Genomic DNA, 19263 nt, shown 5'->3' with positions numbered 1-19263 from the left:
GGTCCATGGAAGTTTCAGATGCAAATAATAATATATATTTTTGGTCTCCCCCCCTTACTTAGCTTTGGTGTGCCCATTCCAGCAGTCCTCCTCATTGGACAGGCCTGCTGTCACTCTTTCTTCTTTGCAGATACTGTATGGTAAAGTTGACCAGAACTTTTTGGAAAGCTTCAGTTTTTCTTTAATGTCAATTACCTGATCAAAAGACAAAAGAAGGGCATTTGGTTAAAACGAGATAAGAAAAGATGAATAGACTCAGACTGTGTACGTGTGTTTGTGCACATGTGCATATTTTTTTCTTTTCAAGAATTATAAAATGGCATATATTATTCTTGATAGTGGAGACTATTAAGGAACTCAAGATAATTTCTATACAGACTGAAACAAGGTGCAAACCACATGGGACTGCAATCCTATGCCTACTTACCTTCACTAAACTCAACCAGATTTATTTCTGAGCAGGCAGGTAAAGGATTATGCTCTCAATTTACCTTAAGGCCATTTCTACATAACATTTCAATTGCACTCGTGCCTTCCCTATGCATGTGACTTTGTGGTTATTCATCCAAAAGAGAATGTGGGAGAAAAGCGCTTGTAATTCAAATTGTCAAAGCAGGCTTATATTTGCAGGATATAAACTGAAGTAAGAAGAAGACCTAATAAGAAGAGCTAGAAGCCTATCAAGAGTAGCTCAGTTAGATGATCAGCAATGGTGGGCAATTTCCTTTGAGGCTTACCCTCTGCTACTGAAATATGCACCTTCAAGTTTGCGTGGTTTTCAAGGGCTTGCTCAGTTCACATGGAGCAATGGGGAGGCCCACCAACTAGAATATGTTCCATAATCCTAGGAATTCCTGCTCAGTATTTCATGCAGAAAGCACACCTTTTTTGGTAGAAAGCCAGACAACTGGGACGGCGGAAGAAATGACTTGCCACATGTCAGAAAAACAGCATTTCAGCTTCAGTAAGAAGACCTAGGCTATTTAATTGATTTTTATAATACGTAAGCAAACCTGCCATTTCATTGTGCTGAGTCTGAGGAGTTGTCTTTGCTGCTGTCTTAAAGAACAGTCGGCTCATCTCCTGGTTTCATAGACCCAGAACCATAAAGTACTCTAGATGGCAGCATTGGCCAATATTCTGCAGAATTAAGCGTCTCCCTGGCTGCACACAAAACATTACACCCCAAATAAAATTGTAGATTGTTCTACCGAATAGAAAACTGACAGGCCTGATATTTTAAAACTTGAAACTGACAGGCTGCTATTTTAATGAGGTCTGCCAGAGCCAAGGTTAACCAAAGCCTTAGTTCCTTACAAAGCATTACTGCCTTGCTTCTCAGCAGGAAGCTGCGCAATGCGATGCCTATTGATATCTTTATAGAGTTCTCAAAATTGCATCATGGGTGTGTCTGGTACAATAAAGGCCTTAAATTTTTTTAAAAATATGCAGTTTTGGACAAATTTTATTTCTTTAAACAGAAATGGCCTTACCTTATTTTTTGTAAAGCATAGCAGTGTACCATCTAGAACTGAACGGGCCCTTTTGTAATTTGAAAATAAAGTTGCAGACCTTTCTCGTAAAGAGATATCTCCTTCCTCTCTGATGTTTCAGAAACACAGAAGGAAATTTAAAGGGAGGAAGTGTGCGTTTGATATTTGCAAATGGCTTCATGAATTTAGACAAGGAAATAAATGCCAGAGATGGTCCGACAGCCCACGCCCATTTCATTTCTCTTCCGCATTGTGTTCTATGTGAACACCACTTGCATAAAAAGCATGCATCAAACTCAAACATGATTTTCCAGCTTCACATGTGACAGTGGTCTCTAAAGATAAATTAAAGGTTTGCTTCAGACACTCTTCTCCTCACATCCCTGGCCCTTGAGCTGAGGGAGTTTGTGATGCCACAATAGTGCTTGTAACCTGGCCAGGATAACATGCAAAATATGGGATGAATGAACAAGCCTCTCCAAATTGATTTGATTTAATATTTGTATTCTGCTTTTCCAACAAAAAACAACAGCAAAGCAAATCTTGTGGTCTTGCACACCCTCCAACATTTCTTCGATGAAAATAGGGACATCCCATTCCATAATGATAAATTTACTATTTACACCCCACACATTTTACTGAGCAACTTCCAACATACAGTGGTACCCCGCTAGACGAATGCCCCGCTAAACGAAAAACGCGCAAGACGAAAGGGCTTTCCGATTTTTTTTCCGCTTCGCAAGACAAATTTTTCTATGGGGTTGTCTCGCAAGACGAAATTTTTTTCGGGTTCTTGCGATTTTTTTGCCTTTTCTGAAAGCCGCTAAGCCGCTTATCTGCAAATTGCCGCTTATCCGCTAATCCGCTAATCCGCTAATAGCCGCTAAGCCGCTTATCTGTCAATTACCACTTATCCGCTAAGCCTTTAATGGCGGTGCTCCGCAAGACGAAAAACCCTGCAAGATGAAGACACTCGCAGAGCGAATTAATTTCGTCTTGCGGGGCACCACTGTATATAAAAACATAATTAAACATTAAACATTAAAAAAACCTTCCCTGTACAGGATTGCCTTCAGACAGCTTGGGGGTTGGATAACTCAGTACCCTTCAACATTTCTCCACTGAAAATAGGGACATCCTAAGGGAAAGTGAGGGGATGCGGGTGGCGCTTGGGTTAAACCACAGACCCTAGGACTTGCCGATCAGAAGGTTGGCGGTTCAAATCCCTGTGACGGGGTGAGCTCCCATTGCTCGGTCCCAGCTCCTGCCAACCTAGCAGTTCGAAAGCACGTCAAAGTGCAAGTAGATAAATAGGTGCCGCTCCGGCGGGAAGGTAAACGGCGTTTCCGTGGGCTGCTCTGGTTTGCCAGAAGCGGCTTAGTCATGCTGGCCACATGACCTGGAAAATGTACGCCGGCTCCCTCAGCCAATAAAGCGAGATGAGCGCCGCAACCCCAGAGTTGGTCATGACTGGACCTAATGGTCAGGGGTTCCTTTACCTTTACCTAAGGGAAAGTGAGACATTCCGGGATCAAATCAGAAACTGGGACACCTTCTCCAAATCAGGGACGTCCCTGGAAAACAGGGGCACTGCAAAACACCTATGGTGAAGGATCATGTGTCTCTTCTGAAAGTAGTATTTTATTATCTTGCTTCATGTTCAACACAAATACAGCTACTGAGTCCTCATACCGTGTTTGTTTTAGGGGGGGGGGGAAATCAGCTTTCCAGCTTTCAGGTGGGACAGTTGGGGAGGAGAGAAGCCACAGGGATCCCTTAGGCATTTCCTGATACCATCACCACCCTGGCTGCTTTTGCTCATATGGGACTTTAAATGCGTGCTTGCTCTCACATCGTCTCACCTTTAGGAGGTGGAACTAAGATCTGATGGCTTTAAATATTCAACTAAGAGCCATATGAGCTGCAAAATTGCTGCGTTCTTGGATATGACCCACAATGGACAGGCAAGACTGTATTTTTTGTTTGTCTGTCACATTTATAACAAGCCCTTGAGGTAGGTTAGGCAGCAAGACTGTGACTGGTCCAAGGTCACCCAGTGAGTTTCATGGCTAGGCAGGGATTTGAACTCTGGTCTCCCAGGTCCTAGTCCAACACTGGAAGCACTAAACTATATTGGATCTCTGGTTCGTTGCAATTTCTAACAGTCGATCTCATGTTAAGATGAGATCTTGTTAAAGCAGGTTTGTTTATACACTTTCAAATGTCATCATCTCTCCCTCTCCGTTTAGTCACCTTCTCCAGATGACTGTGAAATAAGACTCCTAAAAATGGAGAAAGACAACCAAGGCAGCTGAAAGTACGGAAGCATAATTTAGCACTCAAAATGATGAAAAACAACAACACGAACAGGTTTCATATGTCACCGCAGAACTGCACCCACTTTAATATGTCCTTCACACCCTACTGTACAATGTAGGATTCAGAAGTAACTCAAAGTAGTGGGGAGTTAACTCCCTGAAGTGGAAATCTGAAAAAGTGTGTTAAAGATTTTCCTTTTCCTAGACAACTTGGGAACAGTGTTAAAAAGCTAAGTCATAAATCTGAGTCAAGGAAATCCAAAGCGTTCTGACGGAGATGCGTTTTACTGCAGATGAGTGGAGCAACAGCTCTGCAACCACACTAGTATCTTAAAGTGCTGGGAGCGGGGTTGTTTCTGTGACACATCCATAGCTAAGTGCTGAAATTTCAGGAAGAAACTTTCATCTCTCTGCGAAAGTACAAGCAAAACAGGATCTCAGGCAAGCAGATAATGGTGACAGAACGTCGGGTCCCTGCATCTTTCCCACTGTTTAAGAAAACTCATTTGCTTGCAGAAAAGAAATGGTCCACCCTTTCGACATTTTTGAAGGCTGTGAGAGTGGTTACTTAAATGGTGAAACATGTGTCGGTAAATCAGTAAACTGGAGGATGGAATTTGATTGATGTGGATATGCACAGAAATTGCCTTGGTGATGAAGCCAAGGCAATTTCTGTGCATATCCAGAAACTTGAGACATACAATGGAATACCACTTTCTTTCCATGCTGTGCTCTCACGCCCTCATAGGTCAACCTGAATGGTGTTCCAGTCAGGCTGCTGGTCAAGGTCTGGAGGAGACAAAGATGACTCCAATGGACCAGAGGCTGATGATATCATCACAAACCCACAGTACCATCTCTGACAATTTTAGACAGGCTTGGTATCAGCACACGGCACAGTGGGACAAAAGGAAGGGAGACCAGGAAGGCCCACTATGGCTGGCGATGGCACCTCCCTTTCTGAACATCACTTTTCTTTTTTAAAGAGCCGGGAGGAAAAAGGAGAAGCTCCATGCCAAGCAGCTGTGGTCACCACCTTCATTATATCCAGTGCTTCTGGGCTCTGCCCCCAAAGCTTTAGCTACCTGTGAATCTAGGTTGGTACGCAGAGCTCAGTGGAAGGAATGAAGATACGATGTAGTAATAAATGTAAAAAAGAAATCAACAATAAAACACGTTTCCAAACAATTTCAGGTCCAATACAGATAGAGACTTTGATAAGAAAATCTCTTTTCTTTATTTTTTAAAAAATAATGTTTATTACTTTTAAACAGAAAAAAGACAGAAAAGAGAAAAAACAAAAAAGCAAGAAAAAACAATAATACAATAATACAATACACACACAATACAACACAACACACAAACAATGTATGACACAACCTTTCTTTCATTCTCTTGTTTCCTCGACCTCCTCTCACCTCCCTTTTTGTATTCCACTTCTACCAGTTGTCTCAGCAAATCCTTTCCATCTTTCTCCATTCTCTATCAGATTATAAATAACATATTTTTCTTTTTTTAACCTTATTTTAATCTTAAAACTAAAATCCTTATATGTGCTTAACTCCTTATAACATTTCTACTAAATCTATAAAATATCAATCCACCGTCTTTCTAGCACTCATTAATTTTACGATATTTCTATAAATAAACTTTAAATTTTCCAATCTTCTTCCATCAACTCCTCTCCCTGGTTTCGGATTCTGCCAGTCCTTTCCGTCAATTCCATCTAGTCCATCAATCTGGAAATCTTATGTCCGAGGCTCTCAAGTCTCTTCCATGTCCCTTCTGCAGATCTTCTTCATAGTCTTTGATGCTAGAAAGCAAATCTCAAGGGAACTCCATCCTAACATTGCTTTTATTTCTTCTGGACAGTTCAGCCAAGTTTCCATAATTGAAACTAGAGTCTATACCATGTTTCAGAGTATATTTCAAAATTCCTCCAAATCCAAAGGCCCCCCAAACTTCAGTCTCCTCCAAATTCAAATCCATGTCCCAAAAGTCAACTGATCCCTGGTTAGAAGGATCTTTCCAGCTTTTCTTCTTCAATCCATACCGGGATCCGATCCTCAAAGTCTGGCTTTTCCCAGATTCAATCATAAACGGCCTCAATTTATAATCCTCAGTTTGCTTCTGTAAAACTAAGGGTCCCGCTTGTATTATTTTAGGTTCAAAAACAACAATTTTCTCCTTTTCCTCCACCACTTGTCCTGGCGAAGTAGGTTCCTGTACTAGGTCCTGAGTTATTTCTGTGTTGGTACTCACTTTTTGACCCAAATTAGTCATTTCCTGTTCGGAATTGTCAATTTTAAAGTTCATGTCATCCGTCTTTTTATGATGCTCTTCCAGCAAATAGTTTGTCTTGTATAATGCAGTCACAATAGCTTCTCCTATCAACATTTTGTATGGTCCAAGGTCAATTCTAGTTCTCAGGGTCCTTATTTTGCAGCCGGAGGCTGCTCAGTTACACTTCTGTAACAGTTTCAAAAGTTCCCTCCAGAGGGAAACAGTCTCGACTTGTATCAGTTCTTTCCAGCACCACTCAAACAGTAAACATGGTTTCAAGCATAGTTTCCAGTAACTTTTCCTCCGTTTTAAATGCAGAAGAGGACAGTGGAAACAATATCTTGCTGTTGTTTTAGCTAACTGTCAACTCCGTTCTGTCGGTAAACTTTCCCTGAACGTCACCGGCAGCCCGTTCCCAGGTTCAGAGCTGTGGTAATTTGATTTTCCCCTCACTGCTGCAAGCTTGCTAAGTTCAAGATTTTCCCCCTGCTTCTCCAAGGGTTTTTTTGTATTTTTAACCGATGGAAATTTAATCCTTTGTCAAAAGCTTTCAAAGACTTTAGCTTGTAACATCTTTGCTTCAGTCTATTTACAAAAGCGGAAGGCGGACTTCCTGTTTATGACCTTCCCGCTTCGGTACCAAATTAAGATATTTAGAAATCCAATTTTCCATTCTACTCACGGGTAGTTGTTTAAAATCCAATTGTCCACAGGAAAAAGTCAGCGCTCTCCGGCAACAGCAATGCGGCTTCACTCCGTGAAAATGAGACTTTGATAAGAAAATCTCAAAAAAAAAGAAGAAGAAAAAAAGCCTTTTTGGCACCAATTGAAGGCCTTCCTTTTCCAGAAAGCCTTTTTTTTTATGAGACTTTGATAAGAAAATCTCAAAAAAAAAAAAAAGGCTTTCTGGAAAAGGAAGGCCTTCAATTGGTGCCAAAAAGGCTTTTGAGAAGGTGTCTGTCTGATGTGCAATAGGAGGGAATTGTAAAAGGTAGGTGCAGCCACCCCAAAGGCCCTATTCCACAGGAGGCCCTTTCCTGCAAAAAGCAGGATTATAAGGGGTGAGATAGTTTTTTTCTATTGAAGTTACAATCACCACAGAAAAGAAAATGGCAGGGATGGCCTTGCTGCAGAAGGATATGCTAGATAGGAAGGGAAAGTGCCTTAAAAGAAGTATTTCATGTTTGAACACTGGAGAGCAATAGCACGCAGTCTCTGGAAATACAAAGGGGAAAGAGAGAGGGCCAATTCATATCGCCAGTGGACTCTGAAAACGGTGTGGGCAGGCACTGAGCAACATGAACAGCAGAGAAGAGGTTCCCAACACGCCACTCAAACTAACCCCTTTCCCACGGCAAGGGCCACAAACAGAAACAGTTACTCTTTCGTAGAAACTGGAAGCAGCAGTTTGAGTGCCAGTGAGCAACCATTCTGCAACATGAGCATTTCCTGGCTGGCTCAGTCACAGCGGCACATTCCCAGGGGTGAACACACAACATCTGGAAAAGCCCTAAGTAAACACAGGATGCGGCGATATTCCCTTAGTAGACAGAGGCCTAGGTGTTTATTTTCAGGGCAGACATCCTGTGTGAAAATGTCCACTTGTCTTCAGCCTTCATTCTCGTTATCTTCTGTGAACTTAGCTCCCCTGATCACTCATTCATTCTTTTTCTTTCCTTCTCCCCCTCCCATCCCATTTTACATAGTGCAACACTGACCCCAAAGTTTCCATGCTTAACCTTAATGATGGGATAGAGTTCTCCATGTATGCAAATTTGAGCTACAGAGCTTAAAGCAACAGGCTGGTTCTACTCCACCAGCTGTTGGAAGCGAAATAATTTCCCCCCCAGGAGGACTTGAAGCTGACCTGGGAGTAAGTCCCATTGAACTCACTTGAGCTTAATTCTGATTGGATCTGCATAGGGCTGCACTGTGAATGTAGTAAATTCCAGTCAGGCAATCTCACCAAAATGTTGGCTTGATGCAAACAAGGTAAAGACCAGGGGCTGGTTTCTAATATTTAAAGAAACAGCTAGAGAACCTTTTGGTAGCTGAACTTCAGTTTCTTCCTACTTAAAAATTAAATTAATAATAGTCAGGGTTTTTTCCCCCAGCTGGAACTTGCCAGAACTGAGTTCAACATGTAAATATTTGTGTTATTTTCTGCATTGTCGGACCCTGTGTGAGAACCCAGAGACTGAGAGGTAGGGTGTTTCAGAAGGAAACGGATTTGATATTGATTTATATATTAGTAACTTAACAACAACAACAACAACAATTTATTTATACCCTGCCCATCTGGCTGGGTTTCCCCAGCCACTCTGGGTGGCTCCCAACAGAATAATAATAATAATAATAAGCAATAAAACATCAAACATTAAGAACTTCCCTAAACAGGGCTGCCTTCAGATGTCTTCTAAAAGTCAGATAGTTGTTTATTTCCTTGACATCTGATGGGCGGGCATTCCACTAACGAGAAGGCCCTCTGCCTGTATTAATGTTACATTTCTATATGTAACTGCACTTTTTGCAATACTTTGTTTAAGTTGTCTGTTGTTGCTTCAGTTTTTTGTAGATATTTTTTAATATATTAAGTGGAATAGAAATACAATAATAAAATAACAAAATCAAATAGTTGAAACACTTTTCAGCCTATGCTGAAGGCACACCTCTTTATCCTGATACCCTATTCTTGTGATTGTTAATTGCTTTAACTGATTTTTAAAATTGCATTTTTACTTTGTCAGTAGCCTGCCCTGGGACCTTATGGTGAAGGGGAAGGTAAGGAATAAGCAGCAGCAGCACCACCACCAACAATTTTGGTCACATTTCTCCTTAGAAATATACTCCAGTGCCAGTTTACACTATTTTACTCAACAGCTTTTAATCTCTCTTTCCTAAAGGCAGGAAGGATTTAAATACACACAGGGTTGCAGTGACAGTTCTTGAGCCATGAGGCATTAGGACCAAACTTTTCTCAGAGAATCCTGCCCTCAGGAGCATTTCTGAAGGGTCTGAGGAGAAGGGTGAATTCAATGAACACCACACACGCCCTTCCTTCAAGTATCAGATTTCACACAGCGGTCAAATTAAAACAAGGACCAGGTTTTCCAGGGTAACCAATGCAAAGGAAGTTTCGCTAGGCTTTTAAGGATGAGTCATGCACAAAATACATTCCAAATATAATGGGTAGAACAGGAAAAGGCTTTGCTGAAGGAACGGCGAGACCCTGGTGGATATACGGTTACATGACCTGCTAGTGAACTCTCCTCGCTGCCCCCCAGCAATGCAAAAACGGAAGCAAGTCCTCCAATTAAACAAATGAATCTCTGAGATTGTCTGTATATAAGATAATAAACAGTAAGCTCATTCTGCAGTGGTGAAGCTTTATGTAGCCAAAATGGCACCAATCATGCAAAAGGATGAGCTATCTGAATAATGGGATGAACTGCAAAGTTTTCTCATATATATATATATATATATATATATATATATATATATATATATATGAACCTTAGGGGGAAAATCAGCTTAATGACAACTGAGCAAGCTGAATGCAAAGGGAATGGGGTGCTGATGAAGTATTGCATGTGTGTTTTGGGGGGTTAGATGGAAAACTGATGGGAAAGAATGGAACGGATTATGGAGAAGTACAGTGGTACCTCGGGTTAAGTACTTAATTCGTTCTGGAGGTCTGTTCTTAACCTGAAACTGTTCTTAACCTGAAGCACCACTTAGCTAATGGGGCCTCCTGCTGCTGCCGCGCCGCCGGAGCAAGATTTCTGTTCTTATCCTGAAGCAAAGTTCTTAATCTGTAGCACTATTTCTGGGTTAGCGGAGTCTGTAACCTGAAGCGTATGTAACCTGAAGCGTATGTAACCCGAGGTACCACTGTATGTTAGAGGCTTGCTGGATTCCTGAACACTCTGAGCTGTAACATTTTGCTGCACTCCCCGCTGAGTTTGGTTATTATGTTCCAACTCAAGGTGACTTGCAGCAAGGACCTAAAAATGTACATCTTCCTTTTGCTGATTTCCGCCAAAGAAATACAAACAAGTGATTCCAATTTGTGCATATTCTTAGATGAGAATTAACAAAAGGAGACTGGCATTTTGTATTTGCCAATAATGGAAATTTAAGCAGGCAGCAGAAAGAGGAATGTAGTCAATGGGAGAAGAGGGCAACATTCTGCGAGTGAATCCAATGCACACTTACCTGGGAGTAAGGTAAAGGGACCCCTGACCATTAGGTCCAGTCGTGACCGACTCTGGGGTTGTGGCGCTCATCTCGCTTTATTGGCCGAGGGAGCTGGCATACAGCTTCCAGGTCATGTGGCCAGCATGACTAAGCCGCTTCTGGCGAACCAGAGCAGCGCACGGAAATGCCGTTTACCTTCCCACCGGAGCGGTACCTATTTATCTACTTGCACTTTGACGCGCTTTCGAACTGCTAGGTGGGCAGGAGCAGGGACGGAGCAACGGGAGCTCACCCCGTTGTGGGGATTCAAACCACCGACCTTCTGATCAGCAAGTCCTAGGCTCTGTGGTTTATCCCACAGCGCCACCCGCGTCCCTTTACCTGGGAGTAAACCCCATTTAACTTAATGGGGATTAGTTCTGGGGAAATGCATAGAATTAGACTGCAACGGAGTCAAAGGTGAAGACTTTTAATTTCTGCCTTGTTGTGTTTAAACAGTCTAAAATGTGAAGAAAATGGGCAGAGAACCGGGAGTTCACCAAGAGAAAAGGTGGATTCAGTTACCTGATGTAGACATCAAAGTGATCAACATCTTTGATTTGCTATAACTCTTATCTCAGATTTTTCTCAGTGAAAGTGCAGTTTAGTTCTCGTGTAGCTGTAATTTATCCAGGCTTAAGACATGTCCTGTCAAATCTGTCACAGCCTCTCATATTTCATTTGTCCATCAAAGTCAGTGGCATTATAGACGGGAAAATTGAAAATAAAGGGGGAAAACCTGCTCAGCAAAGACAGGTCTTTCAAGCAAATGAGGGAATTTGGGGAAGAGTCTTTAGGGCAATTGATTTACTGTAGGTCTTCATGAATATAGAACTGTAATTTTTAGTCTTTAGGCACCCCACAGTATAGACACAGCAAGGCTCTTAACTGGATCTGATGTGTGAGGAGGAAGCAAAGCAAAATATAGACAGAATGTAAAAGCTCAACAAGAATTTTTGTATGAAATGATTGTTAGGGCCCAGTGAACCTTCTGACATCAATTCTCTGCTCTTTTGATGTGTGTGCAATACAAAGCAGAACTAGAACATGATCCGTCATCAAGAAGACATACAGGGCTGCTTCTGAAACCAGTAGTCGCGCATCAAGCATTGGTGCAGTTAAGGAATTTTGAGTAATAGTGGACTTACAGGAAGGGGGCTTTTTAGATGTAAATTTAAGGTATTCAACAAAAATAACTGTGCAACTGTTCTACTTGCAATAGGACATGCCCTCTCCTCCCCATTGAGTGCATCCCATACTGCCCCCAGATCTGCTGCAGAGGGTTTGGGGAACCCCCTGAACAGCTTTAGGGAGAACATAGGACCCACAGAGGAGGAGAACCTTTCGTTGTGCAAGGGGAAATCCTTGCGCCAATGGAACATTCTCCTTCATGCTACTTTGAATACAACCCAATGTGCATGACTTCACTTTTAAAAAATATGGTAAGCAAACCCTGCGTGTATGGAGACCCTCATGTACATGTAACTGGGTGTGAGGGGACAGGAAAAGAGAAGGGTGTACTGGGAAGAAGAAAGAGGAAGAAAGACTGGGATCCATCTTGGGCAGGCTGGCTGAAGGCAGGCTGGAAGAGATGCCTTGAACTCCATAGCTGCATAACTGTGGGGTACAAGTCCCGCTTGAAATGATCATGCTTTAAGATCTGGACTCCCTCCACAGAGACTGAAGGTGTAAATAGGTGAATAAACCATACTTCTCAAAGCTACATCCACCTCTGCCATGTCTCAATTCTCCAAAGGAACACAGACCCTGGGTGAGTGCCTGGAACATGCAGGAATTTTGAAGAGTGGGGGTGGCACATGACTTTTGTAACAATATATGTGCATTCGGAGTAATGTGTTCCCCTCCCTGTCTCATTGCTCCTTTCCTTCCAAGTACACAGGAGCAACTCAGGTGTCAGGATGTCAGGTGAGTGCCATTGTCTCATTATATTGGCCGCTGCGCTCTGGAGGCTTCGCGTTGCTTTCGCCGACCCCTCTTGCTCTCCTGGCTTCGCTTCGCTGGAGAGGCGCTGTGCAGCTTTCCCTCTCCGCGCAGCGCCCCTTCAGTGAAGCGGGAGGAGAAATGGCTCTGTTTCTCCTGCTGCTTCACTGAAGGGGTGCTGCACAGACAGGGAGAGAATTTTTTTTTCTTGTTCTCCCCATCTAAAACTAGGTGCATCTTATGGTCGGGTGCATCCTATAGAGCGAAAAATACTGTATCCTAGTTTTAAAAGACATCTGAAGGCAGCCCTGTTTAGGGAAGTTTTTAATGTTTAATGCTGCATTGTGTTTTTAATATTTGATTGGGAGCTGCCCAGAGTGGCTGGGGAAACCCAGCCAGATGGGCGGGGTAAATAATAATAATAATAATAATAATAATAATAATAATAATAATAATAACAACAATAATAATAATAATAAATAATTTGGGATGGAAAGCTGATGAGAGGCAGCTGTAATTGCAATGGCATTCGGTCCAGTGCAAGTTTTACATTTGCAAAAAGTCACATGTGAAAAACACAACGTAAGAATGTAAGAGCCCTCAAGCTATCCACAGCCTGTAAGTAGCTTTTAAAGATATTTCAGATCTAGTGTTCTCAGCGTCAGAGCTACTACTTCAAAATACTTGCCCAACATAACAGGTTCCCCCCCTCCATTCTGGGCAAACTGGGCAAAGGACAAAACTTCGAGTTTCAAAGAAGAAAAATACTTTGTCTCACAGGCTGCATTTGAATCAGTGACACTGACTGAGTGAGAGAAAGAAGAGAGCGAGGTTATCAGCAAGGCTTAAAGGTCTGTTATCGAACCTGTAGGATTAAATTGCACAAAAGCAGCGCACTTCAAGGGCATTTGTTGTAATTGCTTTCCTCATAATTATTATAGGATTGTTATCAACACATATCAAATAACCATCATCACTTTAAAGGTAAGGGACTTGCGCTTACACAGACCCTTTTAAGTGTTGATAATCATGGTCACTGAGGATCAAATGCTATAGATGATGTATTATTTGCACTTGGAAATCGCTCTCTTTTTGTTATCGTTCTTGAATTTCTTAACATTGAGAATAAATACATATTAAACAACAACAAACAACATGGGAGATCCATGGCTTTTTTGTTTTGCTCAGTGACTCTTCAGCAGGGGTCAGCAACCTTTTTCAGCTGTGGGCCAGTCCACTGTCCCTCAGACCTTGTGGGGGGGGGCCAGACTATATTTTGAAAAAAATAATAATGAACGAATTCCTATGCCCCATAAACAACCCAGAGATCCATTTTAAATAAAAGGACACATTCTACTCATGTAAAAACACACTGATTCCCGGACCGTCCACGGGCCGGATTGAGAAGGCGATTGGGCCGCATCCCGCCCCCGGGCCTTAGGTTGCCTACCCCGGCTCTTCAGTGTTACAGAGCAAACACTATAGCACAAAAAGACAGGGTTACAGACTTAGTTTCTCCACTTGTTTCTGTTGGTGATTCCCACAATTTTGCTATGGGACCCTTGGTGTTCCCTATGATAGCTAGGGCTGAATAAACTTGTCGATTTCAGTTTCTTTTTTTGCAAATCTTAATATCTGTTTGCCTCTTTTTCACAACAATTTGTAACTGCATATTTTACCTAGTATGCAATTCTTGAAGCAATTTTTCTGAACGTAATGTATTTATCTATGCTCTTTCCATTAATATATTGATTTTTCATGCAGGTAGACTCCTAAATTACACTTTGTTTTGTATGCATTCTTTCTCCCCACCCCCTTTTTTCGGTTGGAGAACAGTGCCGCAAAGTTCAGAGAATTGCAAATTTTAAAGGATCATCTGTTTCAGGTCACTTATTCGTTTGGGAAATGTGAATTAGATGACATGAAAATAAAAATAAGAACGAAACAAATCCATTCCACCATCCCTAACAATAGCAGATGATCTCAAAGACTCATAAGATTCTTGTTCAAAAGCAGATGCTGTCACCCTTATTTTCTTTTTAGAGTGGAAATCTAGGGTGACCTTCCTTCTTCTGGATAGTTGCTGCATAAACATGGAGTCTTCATTCACATTTTTTGTTTTAAAAAATTGCTGACCTAGCATGGTAGCATCAGAGGAAGAGAGGGGAGGTAGTCCTGTTGTATATCGGGGGGGGGGCTGTGTGGAGAAAGTCTCTTCCTTTAAATTCCTGGGAGTCCATCTTAGTGAAGACCTTACTTGGAAGGTCAATACAGCCCAGGTGGTTAGGAAGGCCCAACAGAGACTTCATTTCCTTAGGGTCTTGCGAAAGAACAATGTTAGGCAGCAACTGATGATTTCCTTCTATTGGTCCACGATAGAAAGTGCTCTCTCATACTGTATTATGGTGTGGTACGCTGGTTTGACAGCCATGGACAGAAAGTCCCTACAGAGGGTGGTGAAGACAGCACACAATATTATGGGCTGTCCCCTGAGTCCGCTAGATGTCATCACAGGAGATCGTTGCTTCAAAAGAGCGAGGAACATTCTCAGGGATGACTCACATCCTGGCCAGCACCTTTTTAATCTCCTGCCCGAGGGCAGGAGATATAGAAGCATGATAACAGGTTAAAGAACAGTTTCTACCCGTGGGCCGAGAGGCTGCTGAATGGAAGACAGCAACATTGCAGCTGACGTTCGGGGTTGGTGGTCGTACGACAGCACACAGAGTGTAACAATGACTGAGAGATTGGGGGGGGGGGCTCATTTAATCTCACTGTAAACAAGTGGTACAGTGTCAATAAAGTATTTCTATATTCTATAAATCAAAATCTTGCAGCGATGGATAGATTGCAGTCCAAACCAGCAGGCCTCTGCAATGTTTATACCGAGTGGTAATATATTTATTGCCTCTAGGAGAACCAGGCAAGAGTTTGTGAGGAAGGCTGTGTTTGGTTTCAGAATTATTGCGTGAAATATGGGCAATCTGTAGGACCAATGGTATATAACAGGAGATAAGGAAGATCTGGGTGTTGCCATATTTTTTATATCTTTCCTACTGCTTTAAGTTGCATATAAGAGAAGTTTCTTCACCCCCTGCAAAGACTTTTTCTCTCTCTTTTTTGGTATTGGATGTTTGTTGGAGAAATGCTTCCACGTTTCGGGAAATGGTCAAATCTCTTGCAGGTTCACTGGACTTGAATATCCCTCCTCCCTCTTTCATGATCCTTATTTAATGGAATGCTAACTTATCTGTTATCATAACTTATGAGGAAAGCGGGTGGTGCTGTGGGTTAAACCACAGAGCCTAGGGCTTGCCGATCAGAAGGTCGGTGGTTCAAATCCCTGCGACAGGGTGAGCTCCCGTAGATAAATAGGTACCGCTCTAGCGGGAAGGTAAATGGCATTTCCGTACGCTGCTCTGGTTTCGCCAGAAGCAGCTTAGTCATGCTGGCCACATGACCCAGAAGTTGTACGCCAGCTCCCTTGACCAATAAAGTGAGATGAGCGCCACAACCCCAGAGTCGGCCACAACTGGACCTAATGGCCAGGGGTCCCTTTACCTTTTTTAACTTATCTGTGAGATTTTGTTTACTTTTGACTACCCCACCACAGTGGCTTCTGCTGCTGAGCTCATAGCTTTCAACTTTTCCCTTTTCTTGTGAGGAATCCTATTCGGAATAAGGGAATTTCCCTTAAAAAAAGGGAAAAGTTGACAGCTATGGCTGAGCTTGTCTTAGTATGAGGGCAAAAACCTCTGCCCTCCCCCAACCTCATGCCAATACATGTCTATACTCAGTGAATCATGCCATAAAACAATATAGGAAGTATTATACAAACATCGTTGGACACTCTATAGAAATGGATGAAATGGCTTGCCAGATATTTTCATTTTCATATTTTATGAAGCTAGTAACATGGTCATTGCATCAACTGGAGTACAGAATTCAAATTACCATAAAAAAGAGGGGGGGGGAGTTAAATTGCAGATAAAAATAAAGCCTCCAACCTATATAAACAACCGGCCTGCAGCTGGTGTAATTCTTTATAAAGGTCTTCATAAAAATACTCAGTTCCTATCAGAGGATTCATAAAAAACACCTTCCGTAAGTCCAAATGTGCCACAAATAATTTATATTCTCATGTCTCAATTCCTTATTTTCCCCACAAACCTCCAGAATAGCTTGAATGTTTTTTACATACTAATGAATGATTCCTCACTGAGTTCTCTAAAACAGTTGTGTAAGGGAAGGGGATAAGAGCCAGTGGCTGCGAACATGGCTGTGATTTGGGTACCAAAAACATGGCTCTCAGATTACAGTGCAGTGCACATTTAGGGAGCTTCCAGATTATTGCTTCTGTGCGGTGGACTTCAGTTATATTGGGTACATTCAAAATATTGGGGAATGTTCCTTTCACATTGCAGTAGCTATTGTGTTCTGGAACTGCGGCATTTTGACGGATATACTGGCATTTTGCACTAAATTTAATTCATACATAGTGGGTGTGGTCAGGGCCGGATTTAAGTTTGATGAGGCCCTAAGCTACTGAAGGTAATGGGGCCCTTTATATGTCCAGCTGTCCTTTCTCAACAACAAATTGTTGCTCTTTTTTGTGTTGAATATATGCTATATGGTAATTTATGCACCTAATAGGTATCTAAAGCCATTTGCTGTATGTAGGTTTTATTTTATTTGTTTTTTTTAATCTTATATTTTGGAAATGTACATCCAGGATTTTTCCTTTAATTTTTTTGGGGGCCCCCAAGAGAGTGGGGCCCTAAGCTATAGCTTGTTTAGCTTATACATAAATCCGGCACTGGGTGTGGTGTGACACAACAAACAACTTGAACAATGTCGCTGCTCCCCACCCTTTTTGCGCATGTGCGCTTCTTCTGTCCTCTATAATTCCCTCATGAAAAGAGCAGTATGCCCCAAATTTTGTTGTTTTACTCCCACAATTTCCAGTGGAGGCTGGAAATGACCCCCCCCCCGGGAATCGAATAACATGGAAATGAATGCTAAACTTGCACTACATTTCATTATTTTTCTGGAAGCGGCTTTTGCGTCATGTGGAATCTCAAATGTAATGTGGAAATTAACAGTTTGGGAAACGTTGGGGGAAATGGAATAAACTGCAATAGTTAATGCAGCCATACTGGCAAATTCACAGCCCCTCCAAGTGTCCCTATTTTCAAGGGACAGTCCCGGATTTATAGAAGACGTCTTGGTTTCTGTCCCATTTTTCCTTAAGATGTTTTTTCATCAGAGAAATGTTGGAGGGAATGGAGTTATGCAACCCCCAAGCCAAGGAAATAAGCAACTATACAACCTTCAGAAGACATCTGAAGCCAGCCCTGGAAAGGGACATTCTTAAAAAATGTTTAATGTTTTAAAATGCTTTAATATACGTTGGAAGCTGCCCTGAGTAGCTGGGGCGACCAAGTCAGATGGGTGGGGTATAAATAATAACATTATTATTATTATGGAATAGGACATTCCTATTTTCATAGGAGAAATGTTGGAGGTTAGGCTTTAGCTTTGGTGTATGCAGGGTGAAAGCCTGAAGGAGTCTTAACTGTGGCTAGTTTTCAGTGTGTTTTTGGTTATTTTGTTTTCTTACTTTGCTCTTCAGCCGTATACCGTTTCTGATTATTTCATTTCTGCGGAGGCTATGGTGGCTTGGTAAATTTTTAAGTGAGAATCCAGTCTCAGCTATCTGAGCTGCATAGATGCCAGCCTGTGGCATTATCAAGACAGCTGAGGTCTCAGAGCCCCTGTTTTTTTGTCTGTGAGGCTAGTTCAGAGCAGGCTTATGAAGAGAAAGAAGCTTGGTTCAATGAAAAGGTAGATTGATTTCTTACACTGCATGAGATAGCGATTTACCTGAGGTTACAAATTGACTGCAGCTGCTAAAAATAACGAACCAGCTTCATTTCTTACTTTTGGGGAATACTGATCTGAGGGATAGGAAACCAACAGTAAAAAAAATTAATATTTAGCAGTAATCCTGTTGCTGTGCTTCATTATTTTTGATTAAATTTGTGAGAAAAGGTGTAGGTGATGTTCCCATTTTTATATTTTCCAGATCCTACACTCTCCACCCCCCCCCCCACAGGTAATTATTGTGGAACAACTATCCTCTTTGGTGAAAACTTCATGCTGGGAAGAAGCCAAGAACTTTTCTAAAGGGCAGCATTGTGGGTCTAAAACAAAGTTTAAATGATGTCTAACCTTTTCTCACGCAAATTATTTTGAAACATGTACACTAAGGATCAACAACTGCAGTGCCCCCATGAGGCAATTTTGGGCTCATTGGGATTTTGCCTTGCTTGGAAACTCACTATAGGGGCCTACAGTTGCCTGCTAAATTGGAGATTGGGATGGGTGATTCTCTCAACTTCAGTTTCTCATTTTTCCAGTCTTAAATTCAGTGCTCTAGATTTCCACACCAGTCCTCATGAAAATGCATTCCCTCCAACTTTTCTCCAATGTCCTATTCATAGCTGTCAACATTTCCCTTTTTTAAAGGGAAATTCCCTTATTCCGAATAGGATTCCTCGCAAGAAAAGAGAAAAGTTGATAGCTATGGTCCTATTCCATTATGTCCAACCACAAGTAGCCCATAACTGTCAATGTTTCCCTTTTTTAAATAAGATTCCTCACAAGAAAAGGGAAAAGTTGACAGCTATAAAGTAGCCTGAGATCTACCATTGCATATCAAAAACTGGCAGTGATCTCTCACACTCTCCCATTGTCATTCTTCAACTTAAACATATTATGTTTGGCTGAGCTTATGATAAAAATAATAACAAATGATAGTCGCTTCCATAAAACCTGAAAAGTTCATCATAAATCAATATATTTTTTTAAAAATACATACTTCGAATACTTGTAATGTAAGAAAATAACATTGAGGACAGGTTCCTACTTAATCAGAACATGATGCACAGATTGTTGTTCACCAAAGCTCATGCCATAATAAATGTGTTAAG

General features: G+C 41.7%; 1 protein-coding gene across 2 annotated transcripts in view; it reads right to left on the bottom strand.

The window, feature by feature from the left end:
* GPC6 (glypican 6) overlaps positions 1-19263 on the bottom strand; it is a 794510-nt gene that overhangs the window by 8911 nt on the left and 766336 nt on the right. For both annotated transcript variants that reach the window (XM_053384565.1, XM_053384566.1), the window contains one exon: positions 59-195. In XM_053384565.1, the coding sequence (XP_053240540.1) occupies positions 59-195 (137 nt within the window). The remainder of the gene's footprint in view (positions 1-58; positions 196-19263) is intronic.

This window comes from Podarcis raffonei, chromosome 4 (genome assembly GCF_027172205.1).
Source record: "Podarcis raffonei isolate rPodRaf1 chromosome 4, rPodRaf1.pri, whole genome shotgun sequence".
In the NCBI taxonomy this organism is placed as follows: domain Eukaryota; kingdom Metazoa; phylum Chordata; class Lepidosauria; order Squamata; family Lacertidae; genus Podarcis; species Podarcis raffonei.
Note: the sequence above shows the minus strand (reverse complement) of the source record. Positions and strands in the feature narration are given on the sequence as shown.